This window comes from Archocentrus centrarchus, chromosome 1 (genome assembly GCF_007364275.1).
Source record: "Archocentrus centrarchus isolate MPI-CPG fArcCen1 chromosome 1, fArcCen1, whole genome shotgun sequence".
Lineage (NCBI taxonomy): Eukaryota > Metazoa > Chordata > Actinopteri > Cichliformes > Cichlidae > Archocentrus > Archocentrus centrarchus.
The window spans coordinates 31,305,325-31,328,349 of record NC_044346.1 but is presented as its reverse complement, the minus strand read 5'-3'; the positions used below and the strand labels follow the sequence as shown (position 1 = coordinate 31,328,349).

Genomic DNA, 23,025 nt, shown 5'->3' with positions numbered 1-23,025 from the left:
CTGGGCCATTTTCCCATTGACTTCTATACAAGTCTTTTTGCCACCACATGAGTCGCCCCCTGGTGGCTATTAAAAAAAAGACACAAGTTTAAGGTACTTGTCCCTTGGCTTTCCAGACCTGGAAGCTATGTCCATCTTTCATGCTGTCCATGGCCACCAAATTAAAAATCCTTGAACTGCCCCCTGCTGTTAGTCTGCTGGGTGCCTCCAACAATACACTGCATTTGTGTCCACTGAGGCATTTACCCCCACATTTTACTTACTTTATTGTAAATAATATTATCACACTGGTGGACGTTAAAAGGTGTGATGAATGTTGTGGGTGAAGGTCAGAGAATACCCTCCAGATCTGCTCTCTAGGAAACCAATAATAATGGCCAGTGTTTGTAGGGGTGTGGCTTTGAGTTGACTTTTTGATTGACGGGCCTACAGTCCAATCCAGTGCTTTGTTGGTACGGCGGGGGGCGGACACCAACCAGTGGACGATGTTTCCCCACTCGGGTGTACTTTAGAGCCGTTAGGGGTAAGTTTCCTCTCGCTCGGTGGTGGCAGTTTATAGAAAACAGCCTTCAACGCGTTTCTACCGACAGCCGTCGCCATGTCCAACAACAATGCCAACAGCAACTTAATTGTCGCCCAAAGAACCGTGAAGCAGCTCCGGTTAGAGGCCAGTATCCGGAGGATCAAGGTACGAACGAGCCGCTCTCCACTAACACACAAACACGGAAGACTGAGCTGTCCCTATTGCTGAATGGCGGAGACAAACTGTAGAAGTGACACTGTGTCCGTAGATTCAACAAAGTTGTCCACAAGGTTACACTTAAGACTCACAAATTACTTTCTGGTCGCGTAAATCGCAGCTACAAGCGAGCAAGTTTCTTCTGTGTTTCGGTTTCTGCCTGATTTAGAAAGTCGTTTTAAAGTGTCGGGAGAAGTGACACGTTTATAAAATTTAAACTTCCTTGAGTTGATTATCTAAATGAGAACGTGGATATATAATCTCAAAAAACAAAGTTACACAGGAGGCACACCCATTCGCGTATTGTACTGTTGCTTACAAAAGTTATGCAAAAAGGGCCAGTTAGTCATGTAAATGAGAGTGGGTAGTACAAAGGTTTGCAGCAGGCATCACAATACTGTTTTCAAACAACCCCCCCCCCCCCCCCCCCCCCCCCCCCCCCCCCCACACACACACACACACACACAAACGCACACACATATACTTGTCTGGCTCTGCAGGTGTCCCAGGCTGCTGCTGATCTGAGAAACTTCTGTGTGCAAAATGCCTCCAAGGATCCTCTCCTGATGGGGGTGCCCTCCAGTGATAATCCCTTCAGACCCCCCAAGTCCTGCTCCCTGTTTTGAGGTACACCTGCTTGCTCTTTCATGGGGAGGGGGGTTAAACTGTACGCTTAATTACACTAGGAAGAAAATAATGCCACCTTTCAGGGTTTTACCTGGCTCAGAATGAACCTCTAGGGGGTAAATAGTATCAAATTGTATAATTTTACTTTAAAGCATTTTCCTGCTATCTTTGATTAAATTCAAAATTGTGGCTCTGTAGTGTGTTTTACACATTTACCTAACAAGTGAAACATCCTGGTTTTGTCCTGAGAGGAGACACAAATCCCTTTGTGGTTTCATCAGGAAGGGTTTTCAGCATAAAAGGTCTGTCTTCTGTGACAGCCCTCCTGTGAGTAAGAGAGTAGCTCAATGTAGCTTTTTTTTTTTTTTTAATTTGTCAAAGTACAGTTCAATAAAAAAGGGGAAATGCATCACAACCAGAGTTAGCAAATGTATAAAAATGTATTGTAAACAGGGAATATCTAATAGGTTGGATGCTACATGTATTTGTATAATATATGCAGTAATAATTATAAAACTTGAATTGTATAGCCCCTTTGAAAACAGTTACAAAGTACTCTACAAAATGCAATAATGATGATAATAAAACATAAAAAGCAAAACAACAAATGAAAGAGATTAACAGGTTAGTGAGGTACGCTGAGCCTAAATTCAAGCCATTTCAGTCTGACAAAGGTGGTTTTCCTTTTAACCTGTTAGATCACCGTGGTAACTTAACACTGAGCTAAACCTGGTCAGAGTTTGTGTTGAAACTCTTATGTGGTCAGAGTTACGGTGTAAAATTGTCTCTCAGCGCCACATCTTTACTGATTTCACTGTTTTAATGACCGTGCGCTATGTGTAGATCCTCCACTGAAGGAATGTGTTTTGTTCATTTTTTACATGCAACATGCTGAGCTGTATCTTACTAACATATCAGAAGGAAGCTGTGTTGTGAAGTCACGGCAGGACAAACTGCGTACATTGCATTGCCACTGGAATTTGCATGCATTCAGTTGGTGATGTCAAAAATGCACAAATAATTTTTTGTGTGTCCTTCCTGCAAAGTCTGTTTTACATTGAACCTGAAGCTCACAGGCAAGAACACATTTTCAGTCAGTGAAACAAATTTCACTTCCACAAACTAAAGTGAATGCAGTGAGTGGCTTGTAATGTTTAAATCGCTGTTTTGAAGTTTCAGAGGTTTAATGTGCAGCTGTCATGTTAGAAACAGATTGTTTCTGTAGAATTAATCTTCTGCCGTCATTTATTTTTATTTTCCTTTTTTTAAATAAAGCTTTATCCCCCATTCTTTTGATTATACGTGTCTCGCTGCAGAAGGTAGTTGGTCAGTTTTGATAACAACTGGCGTGATATATTCATTAAGGTTTTGTTGAGCCAGCTAACCCAAAGAAAGCCTGGCTATGTCGAACTTTCTTCATAGTATACCTCTCTGAACGAACACTGTGAATAATGTGACAAGTAAAATATATAGATATGTTAAAAATAATAATAATAAATAGTAAATGGGGACTAAAAACTGTTGGAGCAAGGATAGGAGCACAAGATAGGAGCAACTTGTTTCTTTGATTTTAGAGCTTTTTAGCTAGCATCACAAATGTGACAAGATGAAAGTATGGATGACTTTTTTCAGAGTCTACTTAAGATGAAAAGATTTTAAACTTTTGCATATCTCTTAGTTGGAGAAAGCCTGACTAACAAAGCTCTGAGTCAGACATCACACCCAGATTGTTGGCAGAGTGCTAAATGCTGGAGGATTGTTTTCCAAGATTGTTCTCCAAGTTACAGGTCAGGATTGTGGGAATGAATAAAACCTTAGACTTGGAATCACTAAGCTGAAGGAAATTTTGTGACATCCAGCAGAAAGACAAGCCATAGCAATGTCCAATGTCTCATTTTTGGGCTGGGGGGCTATGTTTTTCTGCCCATGGCTAGCTATATATATATATATATATATATGTGTATATATATATATATATATATCGTATATATAATTCTTTGCTGTGGGGCCAAAAAAACAGCATTAATTTTGAAAGTTTAATTCTATATTTTTAGAATTAGTAACCAAAGCTTTAATGACACCTTTAGACTTTACCCCTGCATGCTAGAACGAGTCATAGAGGTCGGCTGCTGTCAGCCTGCATCAAAGTTTACAATAAATTGGACAAATTGGTGCTAGTGAACAGTGATTTTTGTTAGGGAGAGTCTGCATGCTCTCTCTGTGTCTGTGTGGGTGCTCTCCAGGTAATCAGGCTTCCTGATGCCATGCACTGTGCTTAATTGATTCTAAATTGGCCTTCAGTTTCAACTTGTCTTTTATTCTGTAGCTTTGTCATCATGTAAAACAAATGGGCTGTAGATGGGAACTTAACCTGCTCACTGAGTTGCTCTCTTCATTCCTCACCTCCTGTTGCACCTGAACCAGCTGACTGAAACTCCGATTCATTTCCTCATTCATAAAGTTGCTGTCAGAGCGCATAGGGGAGGGAGTTATTTTGCAGAAGTTCACATTTTTACAGCATAGTTTGCTTTTTTTGTTTACTTAACATGACTGCTCTTACAGTCGTTCACTTATCAGTATATAAGGATGGAGACATTGATTACATCACAGATTTATTATCAGCTCATAATAAAATAGTCTATGTCTTCTAACTCTGTGACTCTGCAGACATTAATGCAGCTGTCAGACTGTTAGTTTCCTTGCACTGCAAACACTTATTGTACTTTACTATAGCAACCACTGTCTAAATCAAACTTAATCAATGAACAATCATTTGTCATGTTGTAAAAGGTCACACTGATGGAAAAATGTCTCACATTTGGCTCTTGGTCACGATGTGAACATTTGAGTGAAGATGAAGCTGAAATAATTTTTAAGGCTTGAAAACTGAACTTAATGTGTTTTTAAAGTGAGTTTTTTTTTTTTTTTAAAGCAGCTGCATCTGAACATTTTGCTGAGATTTGCTCATAGATCGAGATTGAGTCATTAAATGCTGTCAACATTTTGAAAGGCACAGTATTTGAAAATTCATAGTCTGACACTCAACAAATTTTCCACTGAAATCACCGAAATCAGTCTCAGAACCAGATCCTGCCAAAAGTATCGTATGCTCCGTAACAGCTCAGCAAACCATGTCCGGGGTGGAGCCCACTTGCACAGCAGGATGGATCTGCTCTTTATTTACCCGTTGCCATGGTGAATCCTGATATCGGAGCTTCACTGATGATGGCTTTCTTTCCCCACTCACGCACATGCTTAACTCAAGGTGAACATACTCCGAGTTGATAGAACTTACTCTGGCCATGCTTCCTGTTATTGGGCCCAGGAGAAAAGACACTTTTCTTCACATTTAAGCTGCTTGATCAGGTGATTTGATTAAGGAATCTTATTTGCTGTGAAGGTTTTCATTGTGTTTACAGTAACAAGCACCGCTCTAGAAAACTCTAGAAAAAATGTTTTCTTTCACCAGGTTTCCCTGTTTTTGCATCTTTGCTGTGTGTGTCAGAGAGGAAAGGCTGTGGTTCCATGCTAAATTATGACAGCATGTCTTCACTGGTCTTGTGTTTACAGCCTGTTTGTTGAGAAAGAGACTTCTTCAGCTGGTCTTATAATTATTTTGATATGCACGTGGCCCTAAATATGTCTGACAATCTGCATGCTTCTATTGTTGAACATAAATGTGACACGCTCGTCCTCTTTTTTTTTTTTTTTTTTTTTTTTTTTTTTTTTTTCTAACCTCATACACTTTAGTAATTTTTTTTTTTTTTTTAATGTGAGAATAGGCTATATACAGAGAAAAAAATGTTAGTAAGGGTTGCTGCAGGCAGTTTTTCTTAACACATGAACTCGTATCTTTGGGGGAAACACAGTTACTGGTGCAGACAGGCCAACATCTGATCAGACTACTTTTTTAGTTTATTTTTACTGGCCCTGGCCAGTAGGCCACCAATAATGTTGAACCCTCCAAAAGATTTGATATTGTATTTACATATAGCTGTGTATCATCAGCATAACTGTGGAAATTAACACTATTTATAGATTATCTGTCCCAACGGCGGAAAATGGATCGAGAATAAAAATGGGACCAAAAATACATTAAGTTCAAATTCCTTTCTTTATCAATACATTTACCCATAGATATGGAAGCTTGTTTCCACCACAAAAAAAAAAAAAAAAAAAATCGCCATCCGTAACTCAAAATTTCAACTTATGTATCTTAAAATTTTGTGTTAATAGTGCAAAATTTCCAGTTATTACAGCCAATCGGGAAGCTCTGTGAAAGAGGTCGTTTCCTTGTTACCCAGAAGCAGATGACACTAATGCATGCGCATTTAAAATGGGGTAGCAACAGTATCAGTGAGCTAGCAGTGGCTAGCAGACGTGAACAAATTGTGGTTAGCTTTTTGACAGTCAACGGTCAAAAAGCCTTCTAGCAAAAAACAGCTGCATAAAAGCTAAGGAATCAATGTTTTCATGTTGATCTGCTGGACAGCTGATGCCTTCAGCCTCCTGCTTCCAGTTAACAAGGAAACGACGTACCACGTGTCACAGCTTCCTGATTGGCAGAGCAAACTCAAAATTTTGAGTTAACGTGAAATTTCGAGATACGCAAGTTGAAATTTCGACATATTCTCGAAATTTTGAGTTACGAATGGCAATTATTTATTTATTTTTTTTAAATATATTTTTTAGTGGCAGAAACAAGCTTCCATACATAGATGTACTAGCACGTGTGTACGTCCATGTAAATTTATACTGTCCATCCAAACGTCTAACACAGGACTAACACAAACCACCACACTCACGTTCATGCCTACGGCCTGTTTAGAATTAATTAACCGCAGTCCAAAGAGACACACGTCATTAGGAAGTCTCACTGCCCAGAGAGAGCCCACACAGGCACAGGAAAAACATACAGACTCCATGCAGAGGGGCCCAGCAGGCTTTTGGATTCAAACCCAGAACCTTCATGCTGTGAGGTGACTGCCAAGCACTGCACCACTGTGCTGCTTCATTTATCTTAATTACAGAGGTCCACCATATTTGCCACCATATTTTCTCTACTAAAGTGAAGTACAATTATTTTTTTTTCTATTAATTGTTCCTCTTGTATTGTAGTTTCCCATTAATTCAACTGGGCTTTTAATTTTTGTTTTATGCTTTAATGCTTTTAAATAGAGTTTAAAACACATACACAGACACACACCCCTCTGCTATTAAATTATTTTTTAAAACCTAAGCAAAATGCATTAAATAATTTGCACCAATAGAAAGATGTATGTAATCTGCACTGGTTTTTCCCCAGTTTCTCCAGCATTGAGAATTTGAACTTCATGGAATGACCCAGTACAGCCACACTGGAGTTTTCACAGTTCTGTTAAGGTTGGGTGGAGTTTTCCAGGAAATTACATGAGGTTGCCAGGCTACATGTGCTACTAAAAGCACATGAAATACTTTGACTTGTCACCACAGGAAAAGGCCAAGTGTTGATAATACTTGTAGATGTCCCTGTTTTATTTAAGTGTTCCAGTAAGGCAGTGAGCCAGGCTGCACATTACTCCCACACTGAATGGTATTACACTGTCATTATTTGTCATTTATTTGTGGCATATAAAGGATAACAGACATGCAATGACATTATTGCACTCCCAAGCTGCTTAAAACCTGTGCCTAATTCTAACTTGAACCCTGACAACTATAAAAGATTGAAAGAAGGAAAAACATGTTCTCATAAGTAACAGCGTATTTCTTTGCTAAATATGTGAATTTGCCAAGTCAAGTCCCTTTTGTTTATATAGTTTATTTAAAAAAAAAAGGAAATAGTGTTTTTCAATGGAGGATGGATGGATGGACTATGTCTAAGTATGCAAAAATATATAGAATTGACAGCGACAACACTGCAAAATACAAAACATAACCACAAAATAAGATCAAATAAACATAATCACAAATAAAAGTAAAATTAGCTTTTAAAATGTATTAAAGGAAAAGTAAAGCAAAAATTGCAATAAAATAATTAAGATAAAAAACATAATAAAAATACATTAATAATTTTAAAAAGTCTACAAATGTTTTGCTTCACTTGTTATGTTTTTATTGTGTTACAAAACAGTTAACATTTGACAAATTATTTGTTGTGATTTGGTGCTATATAAATACAATAGAACTGAATAGAAATGTCTGACTTTCTTGTTATTTCTGACCATATGACAAATAAAATGTGCTTTAGTAAATCCCAATAAAACACTGATAGAGGAAAAATATGATATCACAGTACTCACATCTTTCTTTTCAATTTACCAAAAATTGCTCTAAGCAGAAAACCCTGATGTTGTCTGGTGTGGTAGAAAGAAGAAATTAAGACAAAGAGTTTAAGAAAATATTTATTACTGATGCTCATCAGAGAAGGACAAAGACTTAAGATACTAATAAAAACTTTTGGTCTGAGGGATCCTCCAGAAATGTTGAAGCTATTTTCTGGAGAATTGATTTGCTAGGCAGTGATACCTTTTTATCTTGAATCTCAAATATATACTCCTCTGTAGCAGGCTTATTCTGCAGCATAAGTTATCATGGTGATGTAGCCCATGTGAAGTGAACTGCCTTCATAACACAGAAAACTTAGGAGAGTTTTAGTATGCGTGTTAATCATTAGATATCATCAAATGTGTGCTTTTTTTTTTTTTTTTTTGATTTAATGATCTTGAAAATTGGTCTAAAGCTTAACTCTCTTCCCACTTTTCTGTTTTTCTGTCTGCAGCAAAAGGAAACCTGGAGGATTTCTGGATCTGTTCTTGAAGGCTTTCTTCACTTCTAGTTGTTGCCGCTGTAGACCTGACCACAGCTCCTCTTGGGATGATGCACACGGGGGTTGGATGTTATGGGTTTTGGGAGAGGGGTTGGTTATTTGGGGGGCAGGGGGGTTAATTGTTCCACTTGATTGCCAAACTAATAGTATCACATCTCTCAACTGTTACATAAAATAGGTCCGAACGCTACATGTTAAAAAAAAAAAAAAAATTATCAGCACGTTGTTCCTCACACTAACTCGACTAATGATTAAGCCATTCTTGGTTTACTCAGTACTTAACATGTCCAGAATCAATTTACTGACTTAACGGTGTCTGTTTCCAGTCAGTGTAATTCAGCCCATGTTTAATGGCCAGTGCAAGTGCAGCTTCCTCTTGTATTCTACATAACAGGTGGAAGTACAATCAATCATTAATTTAAAATAGGTGCTGCTCAACATGTTCTCCACACTAACTTTTATTTGTGTCATTATGAAACACTACAGACATAGGACTTATAATAATAAACTGTATGTGGCCAAAAGAAAACTACTCATGTATTTGTGATTATGTAAAAGGTCTTACTAATAATCTGATTTACAACACAGAACAGCCTTTTTAACCTGACCTTTCAGGGTGTGTGATTGTTCATTAACACTTTGTCCCGCTGTTTGTTCTGTGTATTCAAGAGCCCATTAGGGTTGCTTATATCTGCTCCTGTCTTTAATTTAAAAAAACACGTTATGGCCTTAAACTATATGGATAGTGGCAGAAATTGAATGTGCATCACATTAGAAACACAAGTGTTCATATTTCTGTTCTATAATGTTCGTATTTAATGAATCATGCTGCAGTGACTTGTTGCATTAGTTGTTTTCCACACTGGAATCATTTTCCAATCAACCAAAACCTTTACTGCTGTTTGTCTGTATAAACTTTGCTTTTGTGGAACAGCTTTTAAAAAAAAATTTGACTTTTTTTTTTTTTTTTTTTTTTTTTTTTTGAACACCGATGAAAATCTGCATGTTTTAAAAAGAAATGTTAATCCTTTGCACAGATAACATAAGAAAATTATTATTATGAAGTGTCACTTTTTGTTTGGCTTATTGTACGACTCGCAAATGAGTAGGTCAAAGGTTCAGCCTCAGGTAAAAAGATTGAAGGATATGGAAACATCAACATTTTCAAGATTGTATATTGTGTAAAGTGGATCAGACGAACAGAACTGCTGGACTAAAATTGTTGAGTCAACTGTGATGCTCAAAGGTTTGTGGTCACTTTGAAATGTGGTTTGACTTTTAATCTAATGTCCATGAGAACAGCTGTATATGAAATTGTTCATCAATCATTTATGATCTTTAAAGGAATATCTAGGTAGGCATACACTGGCCCATTTCCAGCAAGCATCTCTCATGTTCCAGTGGCACATTTCAAAGTGACCCCAAACTTTTGTGCACTATTGAGCATCACACATGTCGTAAACCTCTAAGGTATCACCAGCATCAGTATGTCGAATATCACCCCTATAAATCAAGACAGGTGTACTGATAATTGCAATGTATGCATAAGAAAATTAAAACAATAAAAAATGTTGGTATTACATGTTGTTTGTTCCATTTGTGCATTTGAAAACAGAATATGGCAGCAAGGTCAAAGTCACAGCACAGGTGCTGTGATTTAAGGACTCAAACTGCTTGTTAAAGATATTCAGCTGAGCATGTCTCAAATTACCACTGTTCCTCTTGTTACAGTTACTGCTTTTAATTTGTCATTAAAGGTGAAAAACAATTCATAAGAAGTAGTTGCAAGTTTTTTGTTTTTTTTTGTTTGTTTTTTTAGGAAGCAGTCTGATTGAATAATAGTCCAAAGCTGTAGTGTACTCATTGTCCATTGTCAGTTATAATTAAAAGTGCCATCACCTGTTAACAAAAGAGGCTGCAGCCATCAGTGGAAGTTTTGCTGCTCAGGTGAGAGCCTGTGTAAAGTGATATAGAGCAGTGTTTCCCAGAAAAGTATGTGTACACGTCCAATTTGTTATGCACGAGTGAGATTCTTTTTTTTTTTTTTATATCCATTGTTAGCTAATATGTGAATCCTGCATCCAGATGGCTTCCAGGTTTGGCCAGAGGAACGATGAAAGGCACCAGGAGTTCTCAGGTAATGCCATCCCCTTGCACCTCAAAGAACATTATCCAAAGTCTGCAGAGCATAGATTCTGGAAAAGACACATTTGTGTTCATATCTTACTTCAGCCTCTGTTAAGAACTTATTTGCTTTTTCCTATTTCTCCTACAGATTCCTATCTGTTTAGGGATCCCAGGCTCAACCCTTTAAATGAACTCCCCCACAGTGCCTCCTGGTGGGCTGGTAGGGAGGAGCAAGGAGACTCACTGAGGGTGTGTGAAAGTAAACTTAAGGACACAGATTTGTGTTTCAGATTAAGGAGGGAAAAACTGAACTGTTTCCTTGTAGGAGCAGCTAAGAGAGATGGATGAGCATGTGGCCAGGCTTCAGGACATGCTGAGATGTGAGCGGGTCAAAGTAAGGTGTATGCATATGTGAGAAATTTTATAAACGAATACCTTCACATTAATTTCCTCCCTTTCTTGAAGAACATCTTTCTACTTGCCAGTGTGCCCATCTGCAGCTGCAGTGTAACCAGCAGGAGGCAGAGCTGCGACGCCGGGAGCTGCAGACCAACAAACTGAAAGAACGACTGTCACAGATGACTGACAGACACAGAGAGAAAGGACCAAGTGAGATTTATCACAGCTGTTTGCTTACCTCATAAATATTTCCCACATCCTGAAACATTCAACCTGTTATATTATTTTTGTCCAGCCATAGAGGTGCTGAATTTTCCACCTGGAATCAGGGGCAAAAAAGAACATCCAAGTAAATCATTCAGGTCTACTGCAAAGTATGTTGGTTAGTTATTTCATGCAATCCTGATGTTGGACTCTGACCCCTTCCTAATCTTGACTTGCTCTCTCCAACTCATAGACGAGAGGAGGCAGCACTGCGGCTGATGCTGGAGCGAAGAGAAGCAGAGCTAAGAGAGGCGATGAAGCTGCGTCACAGCCTCACCACTTTACTTCATGCACTCAGAGTCAACATGGAACAGGTCAGCAAAAGCTTTAACTAAGACCACAGATGGTCAATAAGTGGCATTTAGGTCATTTTTGACCCTTGAAACTACAATTAGCGAACTTTGTTGTGACTAATCATCTTTAAGTATCTGTTCATTAACCCGCTGAGCCTTTAAACAACAAATTGTTTGCTGATGAAAACTGTGTAAACCAGTTGAAAGCTCTGGAATAGCTAATAAGTGAGTGTCAAGATCCCAAATGTACTTTTTTTTTATTTAAGGCTCTGTCAGAGTCAGTGGATATGGCCCAGGATGGAGATAAAAAGTTGGATCAATCTGAGGAAGTACTTGGAGAACATGTGACAGGTGGGGTTGTTCAGAGTTGGAGGAAAGTGCAGAGGCTGCTACAGAGCATCCTGTCTGAAGGTAAATGCCCCTTAAACACACTTTAAAGCAATCTGTGAAATATTGCAGTGTTGAAGACTATATCAAGTGTTGACTGGGAAACTTTAAGAATTCCAGTGTTCATGCAGGTCAAACTATAGCTGGTACTGACCAAGAGAAGCTCCTGGCTCAGCTAGAAGCAGAATTGAAAGAGAGTCAACATCTTGTCAGATTACAACAGCAAATGCTGCAGGTATTACCCTCTAATATGACGTAACATTCTTTGTCATTTAAACTTTTGCTAGTTTCAGACTCATTTCTTTGTGAAGGATAGCCTTGCTTCACCCATCCCGTCTGAACTTACTGATAGCTACTTTTTGGAAGAGTGGGAACGTCTTCAGGCGCGCTGGGCAGAGCTCAATCATATGAGGAGGACTTTTGAAAGGGAGCGGCAGTCCTTCACTGATGCCGCCATCCGACTCAGCCGAGAGGTAAAATGAAAATGAGGTAGTCTTTTTTTTTTATTTATTTATTTTTTTTTATTATTATTATTATTATTATTATTATTATTATTATTATTATTATTATTATTATTATTAAATGTCACATGCTGTAGGTCCTTATTGAGTTGACTCACAAGGTTTGACTAAAAAAAAATGTAGCAGCCCTTGTGTAGTAGATATTCTAAAGGTATTCAGGTTCTCAGGGTACCATCACACTGGTTTTCTTATGCAATTTTTAACCATTTTTCTCTGCAGCGTCATGATTTTGAGCAACAGAAAGCCTGTCTTCTGAAGCAGCAATATCTGTGTGACTCACCTCCGTTTAATAAAGGAGCGCCAAACAGCCGAAGAGAGAGCACTGCTCTCAGTGAGTGAGGTTGTTTTAATGTGTTTAAATAATTTTTACTTAAAATGTTTTGAAATAAACGCACGTGTTTAACTCCAGGCCTGTCAGGTTTGGGACCCACCAACATATCTGGCTGTCTTCCGCTTACTCCATCATCCTCTGAGTTGGGAGCTGCTCCTGTGGTTGAATTACATCAGGGAAGAGGCAGAGTCCAAACTCCCAGCACTCCTGAGCTCTACTCTGCTCTCAATCTAACATACAACTACAGGTTAATATAGATATGATTCATCAGTGTTTTTTCTGCACTCCTTTTAATGCTATAGCTCTTATTTAATGAGATTCCATACAAAGTTTTTGTTTTTTGTTTTGTTTTTAATATAAAATAAAAACTTGTATGTACTGTATATTCCTTTCCTCCTGCTTTTATGAAAATGCTGTTTATCAATTCCACTTTTATGTAGATGCAGAGCGGCTGATCACTCAGAAACATGGGATGCTGGAGCAGACAGGATTGGGCACACACCCCACGCTCCACATTTAGATTGGTCATTTTAATGCAATTCTATTGAGCAGTGTACCCTATTTCCCCATTTTTATTTTTTTTTTTAATTAACAATAAAGGCTCCTTTCTGTTAATGCCATTGTCTTTTTTTTTTTTTTTTTTTTTTTTTTTTTTTCCCCCCCTGCGAAGTCAATATCCAGCCTCATTTCTGCATAGACTCATGCTGTTTGCATTTATGATGGTTCCTTAATTTTAGTCTATCAATAAAATATATAATTTTAATATTTTTATTGCATTAATGAAAGGGCAGTCTGTCTCTACACTTACATGTAGTTTGCAGCAAGATGTTGGGCCGTGTTGTGTATGTTAAGGTGCATCAAATGAAATCTATACATTCATTAGCTCTGGAGTCTGTTTTTGGCTCCAGTCTATCCCAGGTGACACTGGACCATTGCCACGTGATGGGCTGGTAACTTCTCTCGCCCAAGTCTTGCAAATATAAAATGTTGCTTTTCACTATGAAAGCAATGGTATGTAACGTAACATGTAAGACATGCACAGTGGTTCTTTTTTTTTTTTTTTTTTCTCTTTCTTGGAGGGAATTCAGGCGTCAATTGACCGCACGTGTTGCGCACATGCACGTGATTGGCTGCTGGCCTGATGGGGCGTGTTCCTTTCGTTACCACTTGTACTTAATTACCAATCAGAACGTTTTGTGCGCACCTAGCGCCCTTTTTTTTTTTACTTGTGTTTATTTCAAGTAAAAAACTGAGTAATCTTCCTAAAGGGGAACGGAATGGTTTGGGGAATCCATCACCTGCCACACTTCATGGAGTCCGACAACAAAGGTTTCCAGCCCTGGCGAGACTACATGGGACTTTCTGATATAATCAGAGGGATCGTGGGTCAGAATACCGCCTCTGAGTCCTCCCTCCCCGTTTCCAACGCTCACCATACGGAATTTGACGGTCTTAGCCATGCTATGGTTTCTGTGCGCTTTAACGCAGTTCGCCAAAGCGGCCGTAGAGCTATTAGTGCGCCAGATCCCTGCTCCCGCGAGTGTGCACCAACGTGTTCCTTTGGTGCGGATGCGCCAATAGTCGATTTGAAATTAATACCAATACCGACGGGCTCCGGGAGGCCAAAAGATCGCAAGAAGACGAGTCGTTTCAAAACACCTGAGGTGCCGGCCTTGCCTCCCGAGCGAATGTTCTGCAGCTTCTGCAAGCACAACGGGGAGTCCGAGCTGGTCTACGGATCCCACCGGCTTAAGAACCAAGCAGGAGATATTACGTGTCCCTATCTGCGGCAGTACGTGTGTCCTCTGTGTGGAGCCACGGGGGCAAAAGCTCACACCAAGCGCTTCTGCCCCAATGTGGACAGCGCATACAGCTCCGTGTACGCCAAGTCCAAACGCTGAACCAACAGGTAGAGGAATGGAAGCAAGGAAGCAATAAGCCACTACACAGAAGGCAGGATCCTGTTTTCGTTTAGTGTGACTTTAGTTTTCCATTTGTGTATTTGTTTTTGCACCAGTGTGGTTTTGCTTTTGTGTGTTTTCATTTGCATGCTTAGGTTCATTTGCTGTGTAGCTGATTAGAGTTTCTTTGCAGCTGGTCTTGCCAGCCCAAAATACCTCAGCTGTTTGGTGTTTGGATTTGTAAGGTATCTTCAAGAACGACTACCAAATTTTATGTTTGTGAGGTTTCAAAAATATAGAGAGAGAAATTATAAAAAAATAATGTATGTTTGTTTTGCATACTTTTAAAACATGGCTCACTGATGTCCAGTTTCATATTTCCTGTTCATGCAAGGATTATAACACTATCAAACCTTTATAAGATGCAGTCATCAGTAATAACTTTACTACAGCAGGTAAACCATCGTGTGACCATGTCAGCATTTTAAATTTTTTTAAAATATGAGTGACTTGTTATTGTTCTGACGTGTGCAAGTAGAGCCCTGTTCTTTAGACCAGACTATTTTATTTTGAAAGTTGTACCTGTGGCTCTTCTAAAATGCCATTGTAGCTCTTTGTGAAAAAAGTCTGAAAATTTCCCTGTAGATATTTTTGTATGCTAACAAGTTATAAATGTCTAAATTGACTAAATTTGATTGCATCCTTTGTTGTCACTTTTTATTTTTGAAATTGTTTGACAGAATTTAAATAAGGCATGAGAAGATTAATCTGGGTAAATCACAGACATACGAAACTTCTTTAATAAACGTCCATCTTTATTTGGGAAGAACGAGGATGAAGAATAAGTAATCAAACTAAAAAAAAAAAAACTGACCTGCAAATGACACCAGAACAATAAAAAAACAATTTAAAATGTGTCTTCCAATGAACCATTGAGGCAGCAGTGAAATTAGGATGGAAGGAACTATCTCAACGTGTGGCGCTCCTTGAAGTTTTACTGCTACGCCGGAGGCTCTGCAGCTCTCGATAAGTGGCCATGACTTTCCGACTACAAGAAAAATAAGAGGACAAAATGTTTAATTTAGTGAGCAATCCTGATTACAGATTAGGGGGATATGGTTTTTTATGATGGGCATTTTGTTCTTTTCTGTCATACATACACTGTACAAAAACATATGAATCAGCGCGCTGTATTGCTTGTCATTCCCGGGTTCACGAGATGCTCTTAGCAATGTCATCATTAAAATTACTTTGCATATTTAATACGCAAACTCATTTTAATAATGACATCACTGCAAAGTAATTTTAATGATGGTCAAATCAGGTACGCAACTATGGCTTCTGTTTGTGAGCACTGGCCAATCAGAAGCAAGCTGGTTTGAAGGCAGGGGAAAGGGAGCTAAAACATTTTGTTTCTGATGGATGATCTGAAGGGCTGCACCAAGGCCCAGTAAAAGATGAATAAGGATTTTTTTTTTTTTTGACTAACTTACAAGGGCTACTCTAGTGGAACTGTGGAGTTGGAAATAAGCACAACAAGCCCCCTTTAAGTGACCGATGTAAAGAATGGGGAGAGGGATGTAATAACAGAAGAATGGGTCATTGTAAAGGTCATGCACTTTAAAGGTGCTGCAGAATTATTCAAGCAAATTAGTACTTTCCTTCTTGTGGTAATTATTTTTTTTTTGCTCCAAAATGTCGGTCTTTCTCACATCTTCATACTTTCTCTTGCTGATTTGTAATCTTTGTTTCTTTAAACAAAAAGTAAGGAAATTTGTGTTTGGTTGATTACTTGTAGCAATGCTTCTTGGTGATAAATCGTATAACCATGGAAAGCCTGTTTATTTCCCCTTAAATGGTGCCGCAGCAGAGCTGAGTTTGTGGGTTGCATCCATGAAAAACTTGCCAAATCTTCCAAACAGCTTATTCTGCTATTGACTCTTGTTTTGAGCTTCTGGTAGCTTAGGTCTTCATTGACAATCTCAATGCAGTGAGATATCGAGATGAGAGTCTGCAACCAGTTGCAGTCCCATATCTCCCCAGTCTGGGACTGAACTTTATCCTCCAAGATGACAACACTCGCCCCCACAGAGCAGGTTTATCAGATACTACTACCAGAACAGAGTGCCCTGCCTGCAGTCCTGACCTCAACCCCACTGAACACTTGTTTTTCTGCAAGTTTATCTGAGTTAGCAGCTTGCTTTTAATCAGTAACAAAGCCATCTTCACACATTTCCTTTTCCCAGGTGCAGCCATCTGAAGTTTTTCATGGGTGCGACCCACATACTCAACTCTGCTGGTCAACCCATAAATGCATAATTCTTACAAATGTGGCACCATATAAGGGGAAATAAACAGCCTTTCCAGGGGTATAAGATTTACTGCAAAGAATCATTGTTACAACAAAGAAATAACTGTCCAAACACAAATTTAATTACTTTTTGTGCTAAGTTCATATAAAGGAATTTGTATTCTTTCAAGCCAGTGACATATTAACTTGTTTTAATGTGTGGAGTTTCTCTGAGCAAAAGCCCCCTTCACTCTGAAATTTGGACCTTCAGGGCTTGACCAGACATGATCTACAGCTGACAAAGTTGACTACACAACCCAAACCCAACCAATCACAGCACAGAGATTAGTATAAAAAGGATTAGACTGACCAATGGTAGTAAATATTTACCTGCAGGAAGAGAGAAATGCTGAGCTGGAAACAGAGAAATGTAAGAAGAAAAAGACGACATAAAAGTAGTTAAAAAAAAAAAAAAAAAAGGAAAATGGCATCTACTAACTTTAGAGAAGCGAGTTCTCTGGTGAGTCCACAGATCAGGTCTGTAGCATCTTCATGACGGTCTGAGGAATCCGGACCTTCGTCTTTCCACATCATCTCATCCTCACTGTAGAAAGACAAACACTGGGCTAATTAAATAAGAGGTGATTAAGCTTGCTGTTAATATGACTAAAATAGATTTTTAACTTGTAAGACAGAAATTTTCATTAATTGTTCCTTGAATGTTGAGTGAAACTAGAACTGAGAGGTTGAGAAATAAACATAATAAAATGCATACATCTGAAGTGTATGACTGTCCTTTGTTTAGCCTTTGGTGTATCAGTTCATTTCTAATAAAGCACATGGCTCTTTTTTGTAACAAATCTGTCAGACAGTAAGTTGTTCTCTCTCACTACCCTTTTGTATTCCCTCACTTATTTCTTACATCAGAACTATGGTGTTCAGCTGGGAGTCCGACACATAATCTAAGCATCCACGTCCAAATGAGTCAGCAGTGTCCAGGGTCTGAGCGTGTTCAGCGTGAGCAGTTGAAGGACCAGCAGCAGGTTCATCAGAATCACGCTGTATTTAAAAAAAACAAACAAAAAAATGTAAATTTTAAACACAGTAACTTTCAACCTTATATGAATTAAGTAGCTGTTTTTGTACTAGTACTTCAGCCTGTTCCTTCCCCTCTGAATCCTGTTCAGGTTCTAGTCCCATTACTTACACTGTCCTTCCTCTCTGAGACGCTGGGTGTTGCTGCAGCCTCACGGAGCTCCACAGAGCCACATTTTAATCCTCCCGGCTGGGTGCGTGAACAGGAGGCACCTTCATCGGCTCCATCACCACCAACCACATCGCCGCTCATCTCTTCCTTCTTCTCATCTCTTGTTCCAGTCACACTCTTCACCTGCAGAAGGGGGGCCTCAACTGCGTCCCAGTTGTCACTCTTGTCATCTCGACTTGTGCAAAAAGAAACGGCAGAGCTACACTTTCCTTTTGCTGAGCCACCTTCCTCGGGTTTTTCAGGTATTTCATCTGTAACTTCACTGATCCGAGCTTTGAGTTCTTGGAGCGTTTGGCTGTCCAAATTTCCCCCCACTTCTTTTTCTGCAAGTTGATCAGAGTTACCAGCTGGCTCTGAACCAGTAACAAAGCCATCTTCACACTCGAAACCTTTTCCCACTGAGCAGTCGGGATCACACACTGCAGTGGAGCCATCTGAAGGACCGACCGGAACATGGGCTTTCCTTTCTGCTCTGTGTGTTGTCAAATATTATTGTCAAAGAAAGAAAGAAATTATATTAATTCTTTTATACATATAGCTCAGTTTTTAAAGTATTTGAAGTTCTTCTGAAGCTGCTGATTTCACAGAAAGATCTTAACTCGCAATAAAAAGAGGACTTTGCAATCTTAATTTTTACTTTATATTGTGAGTTCTAATTTTTGAACTGTCTAAACTGAACTCTGTTTTGGTATTTTAAATATATAAAACCAAACATATCTGAAGTTCATGCTGTGTAAATTTTAAACAATCAAAATTGTTGTTTAAAACCTCTTTTGCCTAAACAATAACTAATGTAACAGCTGTGTTAATGTTGCTTGTTGTCACGAGTGTTATAAAAATTAATATAAAAATGTAAGAAATGTAAAATGATCCTTACTTTTCATCCTCTTCACAGTGACTGGACTGAAGCTTTAGCACTTCCTCACTCAGCGCCACATTCTGCCCTTCGGCTGGGATGGATGGAGGAGTATTCTTTCCCAGAGCCACAGGTTCAGCTGTGTTATCACAAACAGGTTTCTCCACCTTATCCTCTCTGTTCTGCCCATTTTCATGCTTCTGTGTCAGTAAAAAATGACTCCGCTCCTTCTTTGTCAGGCCACACATGCCCATCCTTCTCTTTTTCTTGGCCGGTAATCCTGCTGTTGACTCCTTTATGAGGTCTTTGATATCATCCACGCACACGTTGATGGGCTCTTCTGGGCCAGTCTGTTGATTTCTCTCCACATCAGAGTTCTCGTTTGCATTCAGAGCAGTTGTGGAGGATTGATCACTTTCTTTGGTGATAGGGGAGAAGACCTGGACTTGATCTGTGCGTATTTGATGCAGTGATCTCTGACATTCATCTGAACCTATTTCCTCCTCATTCATTCCACTCCTGTTGGTGTCATTTTCAGTAAGTACTTGAAAGCCCTCCAGCTGAGAATCGTTTTGGGGATTGGTGACATCTTGCTCTGTAAGTTCCACATTTGTAAAGTAGCCTGCATCTTTTTCCCGTTTTGTGGCACAGGACTGCTCTGATCCCTGATCCTGCTGATTTGAAATTTTAGCACATTCCTGCACAGGAGACCGGGGACACTGTAGTGGTGTGGAAACCACTGCTGTGTTATCTTCTTCAGCCTCCTGAAATAAAACAAAAACACACACACACAACAGAATCAAGCAGTATGTCTCAATAATATGTGAATGTAGGTTCAGTTTCCATCACCTAAAGTACCTGTTGATGTGGAGCTTGAACATCATCGGTTAGAGAAATTTCATCACTTGGACACTTCCTCTTTCTTGACCTGAGTGACCGAGGCTGCGGTGCAGCTAAGTCCTCTTAAAACAAAGCAATCAATTCAACTGATCAATACTGTGAAGGAGAATTGCTATAGGCAATTAACATTTAATTGGTGTTATAAATGTTATATAACACTTTAAATCAGGGGTGTCAAACTCTTTTTAGTTCAAGAGTCACATTCTGTACCATTCAAAAGTCTGGACACCAAAACTTTGACTGGTAGTGTACAGCCAGTTTAATCTCAGGCCCCAGACTGAATAAGTGGTTAATAAAATAGATGGATAGATGAAAAACCGGAAACCACAATTTTCTAATGAAAGACACCCCATGCCCCGCTCCTTTAAAATTTGCTAGACAAATCAAAGCTGTCATTTTTTTTTATCTACTGAGTGATCTAGTCACAAAACAACTGATGCACAGCCAGAGATGAGGATGAGAAAGCAACTTCAACCACAGTGCAAAGCAACAGAGTATAGTCATTACATGCCCATTACAATGTACAATCTTAGCAGAAAAGCACAAATCCTTCACATGCAGTTCTTGTAAGTAAATAATTGTCTTTTACATGTTAATTATTCAAACACCTTGTCTAGCTCTAGAAATACTTTTAGCTTTACTTGCCAAAAACTGATTGCAGCTTCTGCTTTGTGACAGGAATGTACTTTCTGGCACAAAATGACTTCATATAATTCATTAGTGATATGTTTGATAGAATATAGGCCAGCAAGTCATTTACAACAGTTTAAATACTGGTGTCATACCAAAAAGTGATCATCTGCCCAAAGGTCATTTCTGGTATTTGCCAAAGATTGATTGCTGGTATTTAAACTGCTGCAAATTACTTGTTGGCCTATAATCTGTCAAACATATCTGAAAATGATCTCTAATGAATGATATCAAACCATTTTCAGCCATAAAGAACATTCCTGTCACAAAGTAGAAGCTGCAATCAGTTTTTGGCAAAGTGACTTTTATATAGCCTTAATTTATCCAGGCAAAAAAGTCTCTGACATTAAAAACATCCTTTTCAAGAGAGATCTGGACAAGAGGACAGCAGAAATGGTAGCAGATTTAACAGTTCTATAAATATATTTTAAGTGGCTAAAAGGTCTTGGTTGATTATAATTTAGAACACAGAGTAGGTCCAATAATGCAGAATCATAAAGATCCTTGCAAAAAAGTCAGTTTGTCTGATATATAATCCCTTCATAAATCCTGTTGACTACAGCCTATTTACCAATATAAGCAAAGATATTACACATAAAAAAAAAAACACACAATCACTTTTTGGCAAATTATCTTTTTTTTTTGGCACCAGTTCGGTTCCAGTTCTGGTCCGTAGTCCACATGTTTGACACCACTACACGGAAATTAAACTACATTTGCAGTCATAATGATTCAAAAACCGCGGTCAAGTGAGCCCTCATTTTCGAAGACGCAGTCAAGCTAGCCGCACATAGAATTACGTTGCCCATTTATACCGCATATTACGGTACGGCTGCCAGTCGCCCTAAATAACACATCGGAAGTGTTGTTATCCTTCAATGCAGTCCCATCGCCAGATCTCAGTCTTAAGGGGGGCTTATGAAATCCAACAGGGGGGCACCACTATTATTAGCTTGATTAGTGATCTGGCTTGGGTGGGCGGGCCAGGGCGGGCCCAAGCGTATCAGTGGGCGGGCACGGCCCCCTAGGGCCCGCCCATAGCGACGGGTCTGCTTCAATGTACACCATTGCAATGCATTTTTCATTAAAAAAAATACTGTCAAGCCTCTAAATACTCAGCTTTGTAAAGGTGTAATTTATTTATCATCTCAATCTTTTAAAACAAAAATGAATTCATGTATACTCCACTTTTTTACTCAAAGTGACATTTTTGAGGTGTATTCATAGGAGGACTGTTCGAGGTGATGCAGAGCTTTCAGCTGATTCTTGCTCACCTTGACCCCCACTGTATATGAACTGACTTTCATCTCAAATAACTGTACGGTTTTTGAGAAAATTGCTTTCAAAATCCCAAGTACAGTAATGTATTATTATTGGTATTTTTCAACTGTATTCATAGGAGCGCTGTTCAAGGTGACGCAGCTATTTCTCTGCCAGTGGCACATGCCTATTTTACCGATCAGAAGATTTTAAGATTTACAGTGGAGGAATTCCAAGTACATTAGATAAGGACATTGCAGATGGAGCTGTCAGGCAGGAGGAATAGAGGAATAACACAGAGGAAACTCATGGATGTATTGAAGGAGCACATGCAGAGGGGTGATGTGATGGAGGAAAATAATACAGTGAGTTACCAGCTGAATTGAAGAAGAAGATCCAAAAGAATATTACTAACAAACATTCAACTTATCTTGTTCTCCTTTGGTGGTTTACTGTGGTCACTGTTGCCCCATTATTGTTAAGACCCTGTCTTTGAATTACTGTAGTTGCAGTTGTATTTAATCTGGGTTTGCCAATAAAAGACAGTGGTTTAATAATACTGTCAATTCAACTTTTGTCTTTCTTCAGTCTGTGCTAATTTGTGAGACTTTACTATTGACACTTACAGTCAGTGCACTACTAGGGCAATTTGTATGTAAAGCTTGCAAGCAATCCAAGAAAACAAACATATAACAATAAAACTATTGTCCATTTTTACCTGCTGGTTTTTTATTTTTTTCTACATTATTTGAAATCGTAGTACAAGCATGTTCTACATGGCCATGACCTCTCAACATCTTCTCACATGAGTAGTTTGTAATTTTAGAAAACATCCTTTAGAGGCCTTATAGCTACCTACCTACTGACATTATCATTGATAATTATACAATTTTCACAGTTGAAAAAAATTTATGGTGCTTTCCATCATCACAGAATCTTTTGCTTTCAAGAAATATTTATGTCTCCTTTTTAAAGCAGTTGTAACATTTAACTATTTAATACTGCAACATAGCCAGTATTTGACAGCTTGACAATGCCAACTTCCCAGAGGGCCGTTCTTTTTCATATTAATTTAGTGTGCTATTATCAGATCTGTTTCTCATAGGTTACATAAAATCAAGTTTTACTTCACTGTTAAAACACTTACAAAGTTTTGCCACGTCTGTAAAGCAGCCATTCAAAAAATCAGGAGTCCTGTGTCCCACTTGAAAACAAGAATTCCATGGGCCAGTAATCTTAAATATTCAATATAATTAAAATACAACACACGTTAATGTAGTTCCTCAAAATTTTAACAAATAAAAAACACTCATGTTTAATATAAATAAATAAATAACTTTATAAAAAATATGTTACTACTTATTT

The 23,025-nt window shown here is 38.7% G+C and overlaps 4 protein-coding genes across 4 annotated transcripts; 3 read left to right on the top strand and 1 right to left on the bottom strand.

The window, feature by feature from the left end:
• Positions 1–467: 467 nt before the first annotated feature.
• On the top strand, positions 468–9,845 carry LOC115789259 (guanine nucleotide-binding protein G(I)/G(S)/G(O) subunit gamma-10). Its single transcript, XM_030742590.1, has 3 exons — positions 468–688; positions 1,240–1,366; positions 8,127–9,845. The coding sequence occupies exons 1-2, from the start codon at positions 599–601 to the stop codon at positions 1,363–1,365; spliced, it is 216 nt and encodes a 71-aa protein (XP_030598450.1). The 5' UTR covers positions 468–598; the 3' UTR covers position 1,366; positions 8,127–9,845.
• A 154-nt stretch (positions 9,846–9,999) lies between these two features.
• LOC115788954 (afadin- and alpha-actinin-binding protein) lies at positions 10,000–13,064 on the top strand. Its single transcript, XM_030742084.1, has 13 exons — positions 10,000–10,121; positions 10,236–10,311; positions 10,450–10,550; positions 10,627–10,695; positions 10,787–10,910; positions 10,996–11,074; positions 11,158–11,278; positions 11,524–11,668; positions 11,776–11,879; positions 11,956–12,117; positions 12,385–12,496; positions 12,575–12,743; positions 12,937–13,064. The coding sequence occupies exons 2-13, from the start codon at positions 10,260–10,262 to the stop codon at positions 13,028–13,030; spliced, it is 1,332 nt and encodes a 443-aa protein (XP_030597944.1). The 5' UTR covers positions 10,000–10,121; positions 10,236–10,259; the 3' UTR covers positions 13,031–13,064.
• A 709-nt stretch (positions 13,065–13,773) lies between these two features.
• On the top strand, positions 13,774–14,557 carry LOC115788245 (nanos homolog 3-like). The gene has a single exon (XM_030741206.1). The coding sequence runs from the start codon at positions 13,774–13,776 to the stop codon at positions 14,395–14,397; it is 624 nt and encodes a 207-aa protein (XP_030597066.1). The 3' UTR covers positions 14,398–14,557.
• Positions 14,558–15,261: 704 nt separating this feature from the next.
• LOC115788989 (uncharacterized) lies at positions 15,262–19,746 on the bottom strand. The gene is made up of 6 exons (XM_030742135.1): positions 19,669–19,746; positions 18,832–19,571; positions 17,895–18,426; positions 17,610–17,746; positions 17,187–17,291; positions 15,262–15,445 (listed from the first exon to the last, which is right to left on the bottom strand). The coding sequence occupies exons 2-6, from the start codon at positions 19,320–19,322 to the stop codon at positions 15,367–15,369; spliced, it is 1,344 nt and encodes a 447-aa protein (XP_030597995.1). The 5' UTR covers positions 19,323–19,571; positions 19,669–19,746; the 3' UTR covers positions 15,262–15,366.
• Between the last annotated feature and the right edge of the window lie 3,279 nt (positions 19,747–23,025).